At 39.1% G+C, this 18,445-nt stretch overlaps 1 protein-coding gene across 1 annotated transcript; it reads right to left on the bottom strand.

Annotated features, from left to right (window-relative positions):
• Positions 1-1,374: 1,374 nt before the first annotated feature.
• On the bottom strand, positions 1,375-17,042 carry gpx9 (glutathione peroxidase 9). Its single transcript, XM_039772519.1, has 5 exons — positions 16,739-17,042; positions 10,705-10,798; positions 9,695-9,825; positions 5,029-5,159; positions 1,375-1,693 (listed from the first exon to the last, which is right to left on the bottom strand). Exons 2-5 carry the CDS (start codon positions 10,775-10,777, stop codon positions 1,612-1,614), a joined length of 417 nt encoding a protein of 138 aa, XP_039628453.1. The 5' UTR covers positions 10,778-10,798; positions 16,739-17,042; the 3' UTR covers positions 1,375-1,611.
• Positions 17,043-18,445: the final 1,403 nt, after the last annotated feature.

Genomic DNA, 18,445 nt, shown 5'->3' with positions numbered 1-18,445 from the left:
GGGTGTCTTGTGGTTATAATGGGGGGAAAATTTTGTCCGTTTTGACAAGTTTATGCTACGATGAGTTGACCAGAGATGGGAGAAGAGAAGAGGGGAAAGAAAACCTCTAGGGGCTCCAAGGCCAAATGACTACCAGCTTCACCTGGACATTCAGTAGTCAACAAGGTGTACATATGATGAAGTATTCTAGAGTGTACACTGTAGTTCTACAGGTCTTATCATTTCAAACATCAAAGGGGGCTGCAGAGTACTTAGGCCAGGTGGACATGACTGAAATGCCTGCACAGGATACTAGAAAGAGATTTTTTTTAAAAAAAAGGTACCTAAAACAATTTAAATATGAATTGTAAGGCCTGTCAACATTTAAGCATTTTTTGGGGGAAAAAAAAACTAATGCATAACAAAAAAAGGCTTCAGAATTCTAAGCAAAGCCTGTGTTTATTAAAATATGTACTATGTGTTATTCAGTATCATCTTCATCAATAACTTACAGTGAGTTTCAGTTTTTTTACTTGCCCCATAGGTTTCTGCAACTTAAATTATTTAGCAAGCAAACCATTTACCTCTGAAAGCATGCTGCTCCAGGTAGAAGTTGTATTTTTTTTTAATTCTTTTTTTTTTATTCGTATGGAGAAGTAAAGGTAACTTTCAGTTACATAGGAAGAAGATTGCAGTGATGGTTGCCACTAGAATTTGGAGTACCTTTTGTTAAAACTTTAAATGTCTAGAGATTTTCTTTCAGTTTTATTTTAGTTTTTCATGCTACTCATTCAATAATGGGTGTTTTTGTCTGTTTTTTTTTTCCTTCTCTCTTTCATGCTTCTCATTTTTTTTTGTACTGTGCACTGATTTTTATAATGGAGTTATTAATTAAGCACCCTTTTGTTAAAGGGTCATTGTAAAATACAAATTATTAATAAAACTTCAAATCAAGTCAGTATGTAGTTGTTCCAACTCATGGTTGTTAATATTTAAATACTGTATATTTGTTTAGCAGGTGTTTACTGTTATAATTAAAGAACCACATACATTGATGTTGAATGACATGTTTGTTTATTTGCTGTTTAAAGGCATCAGCTTTCTTTAAAAATAGTGTAAGTTAAGTTTAAATAATCTTGAAAAACACATGTAGTGTGATGCAAGCTTAAAGAAATTTTAATGTAAGAAATCCATGTTTAATGGAGAACTCCACAAAAAGGAGAACACAACTGGGAATTTTAAAATGTAGTCCAAGGTTCCGAGATAGCAATAGTGCGTGATGATCCACTGACACACCCAAAATTTTACTTTAATATTGTGTCTGCACAAATTAACAAAGCTTGGAGTAGACTGAAGAATAATGTCTTCTTAAAATCAAACCAGCAGAGGCACATGTTAGATTTTTGGAATGCTTTATTAAACAAGAGAAGACGACATAGAGTGACACAAGGTCTGCCAGCTGCTTAATAGAGAGCAATGGATAGATCACTCTGTTGGAATGCACTAAGAAACAGAGTATTCCCACCACCATAATCAGAAACCTTTTCAGCTGCTTTCCAGCCTTTACTGAATGTTCTTCATCAATTCTCTTGCTAAGCAGTTGGCATTTTAGTGTGAAAGGCAATGAGCAGCTCAATGATCGTGTACGTCTACTGTTTCCAGCAGTGTTGAGATATCATTTTCTAGCATCTCAATGGGGTAATTCAAGTCATATCTGAAAAAGTAAAACACAAAATTGAATTAAAATAACAATTTGGCTGTAAAGTTGTGATTTTTGTCATATTAGTGTTCTGATTGTTGTATATGTCACGGAATGATGCCAGGATAGAACAGGGTAAGGGCAAACCCCAACAATAAACCTCCAGGAGACACAGATAGATAGAGAGATTCCACAAAAGGAGAGACTCTATATATGCCACTGTAGAATAAATGGTAAACCGTAACAGGCAAGGTGCCCTGGCAGGTTAATAGGCAGGGGCACCAATGCAGGATAGGATGAGTAGTGCTTCAAGTCAAAAAGAAAGAGGCAGTATGGAGGTCTAGCAGTTGGCCAGAAAACCTATCAACAACTACAGGGAAACAGAGGTAACAGTGTGGTCATGAGTTGCTGCCTTGAAGAGCCAGCTCATTTATGGTTTATTGAAGGGGCTGGGGCAATGCCACACCTAAATTCAAAAATGGTTATAAAGGCCTGGCTGGAACTGTCCCCTTCAGAGAGGGGTGGATTGAGAGCAGTTTCAAGTTAGCAATAGAGTTTAAGTCAAAGATACATTGGTCAAAAGAACAGGGGTCAGGGTAGTGTGAGAGAAATGGGGAGGTGAAAGATGGAGTGCTTAGTGATACTCTAGAGGAGGACCATTGGGCAAGCCACTTGACCAGACATGATCAATACAGCACATAAGGACAGCAGTCTTTATTTTTTATTTTTCCTGTGTTGGACTTCAGATTTGGGCTTAGTGTTTTAGTTTTAGAAATTGTGATAAATGATCCCACTGCACTTTTTGACTACATTTCTTGAACTAAATCTAAAACTTCCTTGTTACTAAAAATATTTAAAATCCGCTTGATTGGACTTGCTTAATGCAAACAATCATATTAATACTGGAACAATCTGCACACTGATGAACAAAACCACTCACTGGCAATGAGAGGTACACCTAAACCTTTAAGAAGGTGATGTGCTTATAACAAGTATTTCCTACTTCACAAACAGAAACCACATTATAAAAAGTAAGGATTAAGAGCAATACAAATATATAAAAGAATATAAATCTTTAGCATTAATTGCATTCGTTTACAACTGTTATTTGTGATCACTGTCAGGGGAAGCAGTGACATACCGGGAATGCACATCAGTTTATCCATTTATAGAACTAGCTTAATATTCTTTTGAGGTCAGGTTACATTCTGCTGCTATCACCCCACTTTAAAGTGGAAGTGGGGTGTTGTTTGATTTGAGCTACACGTGCTGTTGGTTTGTAGTTAATGTGTTTGACATTCACTTCAAATGTTTCCTAATCTCTCTCTTCAGAACAGAGTTTCTGCTCTGTGTCTGCTGTATTCACTAGTTAACACTCTGGAAGAAAAATTTGTTTTCTTAGCAAGAACTGCTTCTTTCTTCTGGCACTCTCTCATAAGGTCCTTCTTCTGAAGTCCCTTGCAGATTTTCTATTGAAATTATCTTTAATTCCACAGACTGAATTGTGTAACTACTCATTTGGTGTTCCACAAGAAGTGAACTTGTCCTGCCACTAAACTTCAAAGGATGAACAAAGGTAGACAATTAAATGATCCCATCCCAAGTTCTGAAGAGGACTGTAGGTCACATACCATAATTAGTTTTAATTACTCTGTCCTTACCCTTTGAGTGTATGGGACAACAACTGAAAATGTATGTAAACGCTGAAGCTTTTTATTATTGCAAGTTGAACAGTAGTTTTTCAGGTTCTGGTTTTGGGTATTTTCCTAAAATTTCTTTTTGGAGATCAGTGGTGTTCTTGAAGAGTTGCAGAAGAACTCTTAATGCTTTCCTTCTAAAATGTAAATTATATTCTAGGTGAAAACAGACACTGTTCCAAGCTTTACAGAACACTAGAATATGGTAAAGAAAAATTGTGCAGACGGTAACATGAACAAATAAAATTAAAATTTTTAAGTAAAAACGACAATTTTATCAGATGATTACATCTAGCTATCTGTTGTCTGAGTTTGTGTGAAGTTGTTTTTGTGCTAGCTATCATAGTGGTTTGATAATAATTCAAATGATTTTGATCCCATTTACTTTTACCTTAGAATTCTGCACTTCTTCACAAATGACACCGTGTTTGGTTAGCTTCTTTCTCCAAAAGAAAATCAATAGAACCTATGAATAGCTGCTTTGCTAGTTGGTGCCTTAAGCCTGAGACAGTAGCTGATGGGTACAAATTAATAGGCGCTAAACAATTGAGCTTAAGTCACTGTAAAGGTTTGTGGTCAAAGTATGCCCAGCACAAATTCAGTTCTTATTTTTATTTTGTACGCTGTTGTAGGAAAATCTGTTGTTGTAATTGGATGAATAATGCTGGAATTATGGCAGTTCCTTGCTCACTGCCACAGTCTAGCTTTGTTTGACAAAATGTTCAATTTGAAAACCAAAGTATAATCTGAAAACTGGAAAAAAGTGTGCCATTCAGGATTTGGTGAAGAATGAGACAAACCCAACTCAAGATGAATCAATCTGTTTTAAATTTGAAATAAACCGTTGACTGAAAGTTTTAATTGCATCTTTTGCCTGTGTTTCGTTTACTAACTGCATACAGAGTCATATGTTGTCATTTCTTTCTCAAAAGTAGGTTTTTTAAAGTCAATTTAGTAGATCACTGTAGTGCACCTCTAGCTCTGAATGGATCTATTTAAGCTGAATAACCACGAAAACATTTCCTTGAGGAGCTATAAAATGTTTTGTAGCCTTGTTGCCTCAACATAAAGTAAACCAGTAATGCCGCACTGCACAATATAACGTGCAGTAATTACACTTGACTTGAGCATTCCTAGTTTTCCTACTTTTTCTCTGTACATGTAGCCTTCATTTGCTCAGCGGTTGATGTGCTTGCTGCTTCCTGAGCAGCTCTTCTTTTCTCCACCCTAGCGACCCGCTTCTTCTCTTCTTTCGCCAGCATCTTTTCGTATTAAAACTGATTAAGTCAGTGTTTGTGTTGCAATTGCTTAATACGTTTTCTTTAATTTTTCACTTCAATCTGCCTCAATGATTTAAGATATGAAGAGGTAGAGGAAGTTACAGCAAAGGTGGCAGGGATGAGAACGGTGCCCGTACACACGTTCTGCACGGCCACCCTGCTGGCTGCTGCTGAGAGTTGATTCTACAATAAAATCAAAATAGGAATAACCCTGGAGGTCGATCATCACCTCGAAAGTAGATAGTAGATGTCACGTAGTATATGTGTACCAAATATCAGGTCAACAGTTCAAACGGTTTGCAAGCTACAGGTGATTTAAAATACTGGACAGACAAACGAACAGCCACGGTAGCGTATTATATATAAAGATTACCGCTTAAATGGGACACCATTGGGCAGGATAAGGAATTTTTCAAAGTTCCACCGTATGTCGCTGACTTTCATAGGTGACCAGTATAGCCTCTTTGGATCTCCAATAAGTGGGTTTACAAATGAACATGACTCCTACAAAAAACATAACAAAGGTGTTTAGCTTGAGGTTGGTTTAAATAACTTAAATGAAAAAACACAGATATTCTCAGAAAGATGCATCTTATGAAGGAGCAGAAGCAGTACCATTTTTATATCATTTATTCAGTGGCAAAATGTGAGCAGAAATAGGCTTCATCATTTAAGATGTGAAAATAAGGCAGAGATCCTCACTGTTGAAATATATTTTCATAAAACAGGAAGAACAAATTTAATGTGCCCACTTCTGCCATTTTGAGCATCATTAACATTAAGCTTTTAAGAACATCTTTTGACTCGAGATGTATTCTGTGAGGAAAACATAGAAAATGTCAGCACCCAGAATCGGTAGCCCAGCTTCCATAAAACAACTAGCATGGCTAAATTAAGGTGTCTGTTATGCTAGCCACTGTCCCTAGAGCGCACGAGTTTTGCCATGAAAAGACAACTGAAAACTGCATCACATTAAAAATACCCCTGACCTCTTTATCAGATATATGGGCAGCGCAGTTTGAAAGAAGTTAAGTTGCCAGCTGCTTGTACATAATGGCCATATGTACAGTAACAGTGGGGTAATGTGGACTACAATGGTTGAAAAACTGCTCTAACATGGGTCAGGTAGGAAATAACACCACACGAGGACCTGCATATTGTAGAACAGGCTGTCAGAACATTTAAACTATTGTTGGCTCATGGAGAAGGAACTTCTATTTTAAGATACTCCTCTTAACCTATAAGGCACTAAACGGTCTAGCCTCCGCATATTTGAGTGTCTTGCTCCATCTTCACAATCCTCTTCGTGTTCTTAGATCCGCAGATCAGTTGCTCCTAACTGTTCCCAAAGCACGTTTTAAAGCTCGTGGTGAAAGGGCTTTTTCCGTCTGTGCTCCCAGGCTCCGGAACTCCCTACCTTTAGTGGTTAGAAAGGCCACCTCAGTCGCCTCATTTAAATCACGCCTAAAAACACACTTCTTCACATTGGCTTTTACTTCTTAACCTGTCTCATGTCCACTTGTTTCTTCCTATTTCCCTATTTTATTGGGTCCTCTGGCCTGTTTTTAGTATCTGTTTTAATTTCTCTCTTAATTTTTGTATTTAATATTTTGTTTTTAGTCTTGCTTCTTTTTAACTGTACAGCGCTTTGGTCAGTTGTAATGCTGTGTTTGTAAGCGCTCAACAAATAAAAATGGTATGGTATGGTATGGTGTCCTTTATGATATCTATCAGTACCAATTCACTGTTGCCAGCTATGTTTCTGCTAATATTAGGCTCGTGCCTAAACAGGGATGGAGCCATTTTCAGTAATAAATACCACTTCTCTTTAAGACTGATGACAATTCAATGGACACATAAATATGGTGTGCAACTCATATAACATTTCTGAATGGCACACCTTCAGAACAGCAAATCCTTGGATGACTTCTGTCACCTTTCATGGCTGGCCACCTCTGCTTCTTGTTTTTGACTACGCAATATTAGGTCAATATAGTCTTCACACAGCTGCCATCTCACAGGAATAGCTCCTTGATTTCAATGCCTTCTGAGAACTTCCCAAAGAATAACCAAATAGGGATTTTACCCAATACTAAAGACCTGCCCCCTTCTAAACCAGTAAAATTGCTTTTCTGCTATGATTTTAAAAATCCTTTATTATTCATTGGTCACTTGTTCACTGCTCTGGTTGTTATACATACAATGCATCAAACAGTGCTTATTCAGCTGTCCAGTGTGACTTACTAACAAAGCTTCACTTTGGATTGGTCTGAGGTGGCTTAACTAACACACATTTTTCTTAATATTACATACTAGGGGGGTCACCCCCGCCTGCACAATACGCCAGCCAATTTGTGTCTCTGCTGCTCGTGTTGGGGGGGTTGAACACACCCCAAGGAGACGCAGTCGCTCCTCCGAAACCCCCTTTTAAATGGTGATACAATGGGAAAACAATTTTTTTTTTACCTCCTCTTTGCTTGATCAGCTTCTGGCTTGCTGCTGCTGCTTCCATGCTGTGTGATCTGCATCTTATGCGGCACTTCAAACATTTAAAAGCCTGTACAGCAGCTGTCTTACTCTTTGTCTTTTATTTCCGGCCCTGGGCGTGGTTAAATCTTTTGGCACAAACTCTTGTCTCGTGGGACGCAAGTTCTTGATATTTTTTAGTTTATAATTTAAAAACAGAATAAAAATCTGAAAATCTAACAACATCACATTAAAGTTCAATAAATTCTGAAAAGAATAATACCAAACATATGTATGTCATTTTTAAAATAAGCCTGATTTAAAGCTTGGCAAAAAACGTGACGTAAAAATGTCACATTAAATCGTTGCACAAAAACATTGCACTTTTAGGCTTAGGATTTTATATATACAGTACACTCACCTAAAGGATTATTAGGAACACCATACTAATACGGTGTTTGACCCCCTTTCGCCTTCAGAACTGCCTTAATTCTTCGTGGCATTGATTCAACAAGGTGCTGAAAGCATTCTTTAGAAATGTTGGCCCATATTGATAGGATAGCATCTTGCAGTTGATGGAGATTTGTGGGATGCACATCCAGGGCACGAAGCTCATGTTCCACCACATCCCAAAGATGCTCTATTGGGTTGAGATCTGGTGACTGTGGGTGCCGTTTTAGTACAGTGAACTCATTGTCATGTTCAAGAAACCAATTTGAAATGATTTGAGCTTTGTGACATGGTGCATTATCCTGCTGGAAGTAGCCATCAGAGGATGGGTACATGGTGGTCATGAAGGGATGGACATGGTCAGAAACAATGCTCAGATAGCCCGTGGCATTTAAACGATGCCCAATTGGCACTAAGGGGCCTAAAGTGTGCCAAGAAAACATCCCCCACACCATTACACCACCACCACCAGCCTGCACAGTGGTAACAAGGCATGATGGATCCATGTTCTCATTCTGTTTACAGCAAATTCTGACTCTACCATTTGAATGTCTCAACAGAAATCGAGACTCATCAGACCAGGCAACATTTTTCCAGTCTTCAACTGTCCAATTTTGGTGAGCTTGTGCAAATTGTAGCCTCTTTTTCCTATTTGTAGTGGAGATGAGTGGTACCCGGTGGGGTCTTCTGCTGTTGTAGCCCATCCTCCTCAAAGTTGTGCGTGTTGTGGCTTCACAAATGCTTTGCTGCATACCTCGGTTGTAACGAGTGGTTATTTCAGTCAAAGTTGCTCTTCTATCAGCTTGAATCAGTCGGCCCATTCTCCTCTGACCTCTAGCATCAACAAGGCATTTTCGCCCACAGAACTGCCGCATACTGGATGTTTTTCCCTTTTCACACCATTCTTTGTAAACCCTAGAAATGGTTGTGCATGAAAATCCCAGTAACTGAGCAGATTGTGAAATACTCAGACCGCCCGTCTGGCACCAACAACCATGCCACGCTCAAAATTGTTTAAATCACCTTTCTTTCCCATTCTGACATTCAGTTTGGAGTTCAGGAGATTGTCTTGACCAGGACCACACCCCTAAATGCATTGAAGCAACTGCCATGTGATTGGTTGATTAGATGATTGCATTAATGAGAAATTGAACAGGTGTTCCTAATAATCCTTTAGGTGAGTGTGTATATATATATATATATATATATATATAGAGAGAGAGAGAGAGAGTAGATTTAGTATAAGACCTATGAGTCCTTCATATTAACAAGTCATTTTACCATCATGACAGGTTTTTCATCTCTGTGCAGTGTGGTATACTATCTACTGATCTTTTATAAGTGTTATGAGGACCAAAAAAAAGCCTTTGTTAAGGCCTTGTTATATAAGAGTCAGTGAGTAATAGTTGCACTTTTGCAGTACCTAAACTGAAGTGTTACCCATGACATGTCCTGGGTTTGGTGACAGAGTTATTTCTAAGAACCTGGTAAATAACACATTAAAAAAGTGGCTTAATGTTATAAAGGCTTAATGAAATGTTCAAATGGGTTAATGAAAAAAATGCTATTTGCCATACATGCTCATTTTGTTGACATGACTTACAAAAATGATAATAATTAACATTAATTCATGAATGTGTTAATAGCCAGACAACATAATACCTCTCGCAACATCAGAATAAAGTTAAAGTTGGTCTTTTCACTGCTATCTAGAATTCTTCTGAGGGCTGTAACATGAAGATACTTTGCCAGTCATCCAAAACACTGCTTCAGATTTCTTTTTAATGAATGAATTTATTAATTTCCTGAACCCAGAGTTGTGGATGCCAGAGCCTATTCTGGCAGTACTGGTACAAGGCAGGAATCCAGTCCAGAGTCACTCATTCCCCTAACAGGCACTTTTTTGGGATATGGCAGGATGCTTACATGAACACCATGAGGACATACAGATGTCCCCACAGAGAGTGACCAGGCTTGAATATGAATGAAGGACTCTCTAGATATGAGGCAGTAGTACTTGTAGTAGCCACTCCGCCGCTTTTTTTTTTTTAAACCAAAATTTTAATTTCAAATTGAACTGGTAATTTTCATGTGCCTTAAAAATGTATAAAGTAACAACTTACTTTTAAAAAGGTGAAGAGTGGGTGCTCATCTGCTCCATTGACTTCAAGTTTACCAAAAACCTGGAATCGAGGGATAAATCCACCACCGGGTCGTACATACTTAAGAACATTTAAAGTTTCATAGTTTTCCTCTGTGTAAAAAAAAAAAAAGAGGAAAATATCAAAAATTACAAAACCGAAACATACAGAATTGGTAGTGCATGAAAGAGTGGGAACAATAAAGATGCAAGTGTCCTGTGTTTATGACAACAAAATCGAGTCTATTTCTGCTAACATCACCAGGTACAGGCATCTTCTAGTTACTGTACATTCTATCCTTCTAGCATGAGGACAGGATGCCAACCCCACTTGCAAAACACACTCATGCCTGCTGGCCAATCTAAAGTCTTCTATTGGTTAAAATACACACACAAAAGAAAATCAGAGTGATTAGAGAACATCCAGGCAAACAGGCAAGGATTTGGACTCTGGTAACTGGAGCTGTTGGGGAGTCTCACTAATCACCGTTTTAGCACACAGAAATCCTTGATAGGTAATACTGCAAAGTTTGTTAGGATGTGTTTTTGAATAGTTCTTACTAAGATATTCCTGACGTGAGACTGAAATAGTTGATTATGGACTGCACAGTGCCAGAGAGTTCACCACAGCTGGGTTCAAATTCCAGCCTGTGTAGGTTTGTATCCCAAATTCCCAAACATCATGGCTATTATGTTAATGACTGCCTCTGAAAGGGTCCACTGTGAATGGTGGCATGAGTGATGCCACTGTCCTGTCCTGGGCTGATTCTTGCCTTGCACCTGATGTTACTACAGTAAGATGCCCTGTGATCCTAAAACCAGATTAAATAACTGGCTAAACAGATGGATGGATGAATAAGTGGATGATTCTCAACAAAGTACATTACATGAGTGCAACAGAAATAAGAAATATAGAAGTGCAGAATATCTATTTGGTGCATTTTCTTAACACCCATATGGTATCATTGACATAGCCAGAAATGTGACTCTTACCAGGCTCTTGAAGGCCAAATTGGTTGCATGGGAAGCCAAGGACAGTGAAGGAGGTCCCAGTAAACTTATCCATAAGTGCATTCAGTTTGTGGTACTGCACATTAAAAAAATACATAAATTGTAAAAGCAGACCCGTAAAATATTCCTTATGGCTTAAAAAATGAAAAACGATTAATGCATATACAGTACTATATCTACCAAAATTGTTCATACCCTTCTATGAATGTTTATTTATCTAAATACAATTCCTAGCAAGATGACATTGAAGCACACAGAGTTGCTGCTATCTGAAACACAATCCCTTTTCTGAATGTTGTAACGAGCACAATAGAGACAACGACACACATACACATACACAGAGTGTCACCACACAGGAAGAGCAAGTCAAGCCCTCAGACCATTCATGTTATTTATTGCTTTGCTTCACAAAACAGAACAGGCAAATTGCTGAACTCTAACCTGTTTATGCAAACTTGCCCAGTATTAGCAGCTACATGAAGATCCACCAAAAAAGTAAGCACACTCCTAAACAATGGGACAATTCGCCTCTTGTTCCCTCCACACACACACTAGTGATGAATGTGGGGTGGACTTCATAGCACACCTCACGGATTGCGTCAGGGTCTTCTCTCTCCCACTTGAATCCTAGGGGCTCATGATACTGCCTTCAGCTCCAGGTACCGCTAAGCTGCCCGCAGTCTCTCTCCTAACTTCCTACAGCTGTGTAACTTTGCCTTCTCCACCCAGCTTCTGGCATCCACCCTGTGTTATGTTTTTTTTCACAAGGCTGCTTCTTACGTTCACCAGAAATTCTGGATTGTCCCACCTGCAGATAATCATAGAATTACTATTTTAGCACTCGTGCCACAGAGTGCCCAGCCCTTGGCCTGGACAGTGCTTCTTGGAAATCTGTTTAAAAGATGGGGTGCTTCAAGGGAGTCCGCTGTCAATCGGACACATTTTTGGGAGTTTTTCTCTGTCTTCTAAGAGAGTCAAGGCTGGGGGGCTGTCAAGAGGCAGGGCCCATTAAAGCCCATTGCGCCACTTCCTGTGTGATTTTGGGCTATACAAAAATAAACTGTATTGTATTATATTGTATTGTAATCGTCTGTAAGTTCTGTCCCCCTGAGTAAACACTGCAGGTGTCTCACAATGACTGATCTCGAAGTGCTTCTGTCTGCTGGCTGCTAACAATATGCTGTACATTACAGGTTCATGGTAGCTGCAAGAACAGGGCACCACAGGACTCACTTCCTCACACCGGACTAATTTAGAGGATCCAATTAATTCAACCTGCACATTTTTGGGATATTACTGGAAACAAATATGCAAGCTTCAATACTAATAGTAACATATTTAAAGTCAGATTCCTTTGAGCATGGAGGCAAACCTAATGCCACCCTATTCAGGAAGTGCACTGTAGAAAGTAAATTTAACTACGTTTTCCTTTAATCATATGAGCATCTAAAATGAAACAATAAAATGCATTACAATTCCTGTGAAGCCAGAAGTCTACGTGACCATCATCATCAAATCCTTCCGTGAGAACCCTAACTACAAACAGGACTGTTTCATTTATGTTAGGTAGAATGCCCAGAGGGGACTGGGCGGTCTCATGGTCTGGAATCCCTACAGATTTTATTTTTTTCTCCAGCCGTCTGGAGTTTTTTTTGTTTTTTCTGTCCACCCTGACCTTTGGACCTTACTCTTATTCTATGTTAATTATATGTTGACTTATTTTATTTTCTTATTGTGTCTTTTATTTTTCTATTCTTCATTTTGTAAAGCACTTTGAGCTACATTTTTTGTATGAAAATGTGCTATATAAGTAAATGTTGTTGTTGTTGTGAATGTTTCAGTAAATCAGTGGTTCTCACTGATATACTCCCGTATTCATCTTCTCCTGGAGGTCAGTTATGGTGCATGATATATAGTCGGGCAGCTTATTCAAGAATAAATGTAAACAAAGGTTTATAGGGGTCTTATTTTCACCTGTACAAAGTACAGTGAAATTCCTACTTTCATGTGACAGATCAACATGCAACATATTCCTACTCTCCAGAGCCATGATAGCCTAACCTTGACACCCTGCCCAAGGTACAAGAATTTAATTTAAGAACACGACATGCTCTATATTTGCATTATCACACTACTCCTGAAGACAACTGATTGATACAGTATGACGCCTTATCGATGCAGAGAGGAGAAGCTTTACATTAGTTATAGACAGACCACTTCTCATTTCACCCATCACTACCATAGTCTTGAACAATTACCTAAGAACATCCATCCATCCATTCTCCAACCCGCTATATCCTAACACAGGGTCACGGGGGTCTGCTGGAGCCAATCCTAGCCAGCCCAGGGCACAAGGCAGGAGCAAATCCTGGGCAGGGTGCCAACCCACAGCAGTTGCCCAAATATTCTTTAATGAAACATGTGGAAAAGACGTCAGTCTGATGTTTACCTAATGTACTTTTTTGTTTTACTGTACTTAACATTTATTTCTATATCACATTTTCTGCAAGTGTCTTAGTTAACAGTTATGCCCTTTATTGCATTATACAGAATACACTGACGTCCCAGAAGGCACTGCGGCGCTGCACCTAAAATCAAACTGTCAATTAAGATTTATTTCATGTTGAGTTTCAAACAGTTGTGTTTTTAATTTTGGCTTATAGCTTTTGGCAATGGGAGTGTTTTATTAATGTTTAAAGGGGGTGAAGTTTGCCTACCACCTGTAACCGATGCTGCTTGGCGTATGAGTCTAAAAATGGAAGGCTTAATTTGAACACTGCTGTTTTGTAGCGATCGAGTTACTCGAATGTACAACTCTACTAGTATTAAAAGAAAAAGCGTTTTCTTTATAAATCGAGTGTGTCTATTTGTCACAATACTTTGTGATCTGCTCTGCAATCTGAGCCAGTCCTCCACATTATAAAGTACTGTGTGAAAATAAATTGATTTTAAAAGCTGATGACACCTATACTGTAAGGTAATTTGATCATCTGCTAACCAAGATTTGTGTTATTCACATTGTAACATACTGTACTGTATTCATTTACATATTTGGCCAACAATTTTATCCAAAGTGACTTACAACTGGTTATATTTCTTTTGTTTTTCCAATTTGGGCACAGGCAGGTGAAGTGACTCGCTGAGAGTCACACAGTGGTGGGATTTGAACCCACAACTGCAGGGCTAGAAGTCTAACACCTTAACCACTGCACCACAATGCCTGCCTAAAGGAGTTTTCTCCAGCTCTGTTGATGCAGAGGAAGCAGAATGCATGTTATCTGCGACTAAGAATACAGGGATTGTGTTCCATGGTGATGTCAAAATGGACCTGAAATGGACTGGTTTGGTTGGACTTGAGCGAGAAAGAGCAAGGAGAAGCGATCACTACAACTCAACAGAAATGAAGCAGGGAGGAGCGAAACTGAAGGAATTGAAGTAACGCTGCTTTCATCCAGAACAAAATTGGACAGGCTGCTCCAGGGGGTGACCATTTATGAGTGCAAATGCAACACATGCAGTCACTTTATTGTTATGAATAACCAAGTGATGGGGCTAAACTCTACACCCTGAGGGGTATCACAGTTTCTCCTCTAGCTCATTTTGCCCTTCTTATCTCACAGATCCTGCGTCCTCGGTTCAAATCCCATGACCGGTTGTTGTCTGTGTTGCTTTTTGTCTGATGATTTGTGACTTTTGACTTAAGTACAATGGACTAGCTTTTTGTATTGGGTGTTTCCAGACTTTTATCTGATGTTCTCAGGATAAGCTTGGGTTCTTGTAATCTTGAACTGGACTAAGTGGGCTTTAGAATGTGATGTATGTATGGATGTATGTGTATATATGTGGTATTGGGCTGTGCTCCCTTCATAAGGTGGGCTCTCTGGACGTAAACTTGGGCCTGCACTGTGAGAAGAATTACAGGGAGCACTGAAAGTGACTAATGTGACCAAATTACAGGGAGCACTGAAAGTGACTAATGTGACCAAAGTGATTAATTGGTCTACTGACTGAGAGCAGCTCTCATTTCTGAGGTGGGTTTGCTTCCTTGTCATACAATATGTCATGTATGTTTTAAATGATTGTGCTGACTTACTGCATATGCTCTGTTTTTGCCATATTTACATATTTATTTGAACATACATTCAAGTATTTAGATTTTACTAGAAAAAATATAATTTAAGGAAGCATATTTTTTTAGCTGAAATGCCTTTTTAAAGTGTAAACATTTGGAAACAAACTGCAAAATAAGATGAATGCCAATCACAAGATGATTTCATATAAACCAAAACCAGTAATTGGTAAAATGTTTTTAGTCACTGAAAAAAACAAGCAACAAGAATTGGTGCATAAAGCCACAGTACAGGACTTATTTTTGCAACGTTTCTACCCATCTATAACAGCGGCTTCAACTCTCGAGAACTGTATTGTTGGAATTCATCAAGCTTTTGAGATGTTGGAACTTTTCCTTTGAACAAAGCCATTTGAACACAGCTGAAGAGCTAAGCAAGAAACTTAGTTATGCTGGGCCATAGATTTTTATTTGTTTGACATGCTGCCTCCATTGTTGTTCCAAAAAGATGAAGCAGCATTAAACATCAAGCCACAGTAAGTGCTATGTTTATGTAATATGAAAGGATTAGGCAGTTAGTCAAGTTACAATAAAAAATAAAAAAACTCAGGCAGAGTGTACAACCTGCAAAATACACACCCAGTTCAGGCAAATTATTAATTTAAACAAATGCTAATAATCTTAAGCAAGTCAGTATAAACAAAATATATTTAAATGATTCTGAAAAATAGGAAAATTATAATCGTAGCACCAGAAAATGACAAAAGAACTGGCATGTGGTAACAAATATTGTACACAGCACATCTCACTATCACAAAGCACTTTACTAAACAAATAATTACTTTCTGTTTTTAATGCAACTCTTAAAAATCACATTTGACTGAGCAATATGTGGCAAATCTCTACACTATGAATAAGCATATCTATTTTAAAGGTTTAGCCATGTTAAAATACACCTTTTCCCCAACATAATCAGTTGTTTTTGCTTAGGCAGTAAGGCAGCTGTCGAATCGCTTTAGATAAATTTGTGACGCTACAGCGGGCACACAGAACGTGTTCTGGAGTTTGTTAGCCTAAGTGGCAAATTAAACCCATATGGGTGAGTGTGGTCAGGTGGATTAAAGTGAGCCCTGATGGACTATCGGCCCCCTCCACGGCCGGCTCCTGTCTTGTGGCTGAGGCTTCTGTATGATGATCCAGACCCTACAGTGCTAAACTGGATTAAGCAGGTCTGAAAATTGGTGGATGGATGTTTCTAATGTATCCATCAGTCTCTAAATCTAATGCAGTAGTAATGAGTACAAGGCAAGGTCTCTCCCTAAACATGAAAACTGTCTTCGACAGTCTGCTTTAAGGGCAAAGGCAAATCATGGTTGCCACTTTACCTGAGCTGGTAGCAATAATAATTCTTTGCATTTATATAGCACTTTTCTCACTACTCAAAGCACTCGGCAATTGTGGGTTAAGGGACTTGCTCAAGGGCCCAACAGAGCAGAGTCTCTGCTGGCATTTACAGGATTCGAACCAGCAACCTTCCGATTGCCAGTGCAGATCCCTAGCCTCAGAGCCACCACTTCGTCAAACAATAACAGTAGCATCAGGTTCAAGGAAAAAAACCAAGCCAGTCTATCACACTTCCACACTCATTCACTCAGCCACTTTAGAATTGCTAATGAGCCTAACATGCATGCCTTTGGGATGTAGGAAAGCCAGAGTACCCACAAAACACTAAGCCAATCCAGTCCTGTAAAGGCTGCGTTGAATCTCCAGTTGATCGGTTTCCTTTTTACATGCTAATTTTAGTTTAGCCTACTCCACTTATGAATAACATATTGTGCATATCATTTAACCGCTGCAGCCTGTTATTTTAAAATTGGTCTGCTTTGTGAGGAACTACAACATGATACTGTCATTTCCTTTTACTTTATAAGAACTAAAGGATCTCACCTGGTCGATCGTGGACCCTCAGAATGTCGCCACATTGCTGATGACCACCACTTTGCCTCTGAAACTTTCTAAAGTGATATTGCCGCCTTGAAGAGTCTGGACGTTGAAATCGTAAATTGTTTTCCCAGATGGTACAGAGCAAGCTGACAGCCCCTGAGCTACTGATGACTGTGCCATCCCTGCCAGCACAATGCAGATAATGATTGTACCCGCTACTTTTCTCATGTTTGCATTTGCAGCAGTTTGGTCAGCACTTGTTCAGCCTCACTGCTCCCTTTGTGCGTCTATAAAGAGGTAAAGCTGCTTATACATTTCTAGGATAAGCCTTTGCATGCATATGCAAACCTAGTGTGTTCTGCTACATTTACATCAACACATTCAAAGCACATTAAAATCATGGCAGTATACATGCTAATCGAACAGTTATCACTAAATGATGCACTGTGTTATCCAGTCTACTTCTAATAGAGAACATCCTAAAGTAAGTTGCCTACAGCATAATTTTTAGAAGTTGCAATAGTTAGTATTACTGCCTTCCTGTTGCAGCAAACTGGGTTCACATCAGTGCAGAATTTGCACATTCTTCACTTATATTTGTGCCTTCTTTTTCCTCTTACTTTGGTTTTCTCTCCACATCTGAAAGACAGGCAGGTTATGTCGACTGCTGACTTGAAACTGTGCTATTATAAGTGTGTCTTCCCTTCTTGGACTGATTCCTACCTAGCTTGGCTAGACCCCTGCCCACAAGTATTTAATTTGCTTAAACCAGTCCAGAAAAAGGAAGGATGGATGATTCCAGGGGTCTTCAACTGCTTTAAGACAACAATATACAGGATGTAGAAAATCACCATCTAAGATGGTCTTTCAAGTCACATTTTCTTATGACTGTTTCACTTGAAATAAGTCTCATCAGGCATGTTTTATATTCACTTTGTCAAATCATTGAGTGATTCAGCTCTTTACATTTTTATACAGTGAAACTAGTAAGGATAGAAAGAAGCGAGATAACCAAATATTGTAGCCTCTTTGAAAACAAGACAGTTTAGTCAATATGATGAGAGTAGATTGTAAGATGACTTGTGTGAACACAGTACAGCTAAAATGGAGTGTGAAAGGCTGCAAGAAAAAAATTCAACTGGGGGGCCCCTGGCTCACATCTCAGTCTGGATGGATTGTGTATACTTTATGTGTCCATGCAGGTTTTTCTTCCATATCCAGTATATCCGCACTGCCTTTCAAGGAGGTTTGCCTGGTTACTTGCACCTGACCAGTGTTGAATGCCTCTGCTGCACTGCATGACAGCACAGCACTCAATATCTCAGATGTGCCATTTGAGAACACAGCGCTCACAATCCCTGGTGATGTGCCCTTGTCACCAGCTGCACAACTGCAAAGAGAAAGAAGACCACACTGCTGTTTCAACAACTTTACACACCATTGTCGGAAGTAGTCACTGGGGACAGAGACTTCAGTGGGAGGGCTGTGTAATGGCACTGACAAGTTACCAGCCAAGGATGAACCACCCAAATGCAGTATCAGCTGCCATTACATCACCAGTGGCAGCAGGCGTGCCAATATAAATGGCAAAGTCGTGTGCTTTTCCAACTAGAGTTTCAAAAGGTGAGCAATATTTTTAAGGATAGTGATCCACCTCAAAAAAGCCATGTAAAGAGCACAGAATCCATCCACTGTACAGTATGAGTGTAC

The sequence above is a fragment of the Polypterus senegalus genome, chromosome 1 (assembly GCF_016835505.1).
Source record: "Polypterus senegalus isolate Bchr_013 chromosome 1, ASM1683550v1, whole genome shotgun sequence".
Lineage (NCBI taxonomy): Eukaryota > Metazoa > Chordata > Cladistia > Polypteriformes > Polypteridae > Polypterus > Polypterus senegalus.
This window is presented reverse-complemented; position numbering and strand designations above follow the sequence as displayed.

What these genes read in the sequence shown, in the direction of transcription:
- gpx9 (XM_039772519.1), bottom strand. Translation starts at nt 10,777, where the DNA reads ATGGATAAGTTTACTGGGACCTCCTTCACTGTCCTTGGCTTCCCATGC. An exon ending in ATTTGGCCTTCAAGAGCCTG is followed by an intron (nt 9,826 to 10,704) that starts GTAAGAGTCACA and finishes TTTTTTACACAG; the next exon opens with AGGAAAACTATGAAACTTTA. An exon ending in AATGGTGTCCCATTTAAGCG is followed by an intron (nt 1,694 to 5,028) that starts GTAATCTTTATA and finishes TTACTTTTTCAG; the next exon opens with ATATGACTTGAATTACCCCA.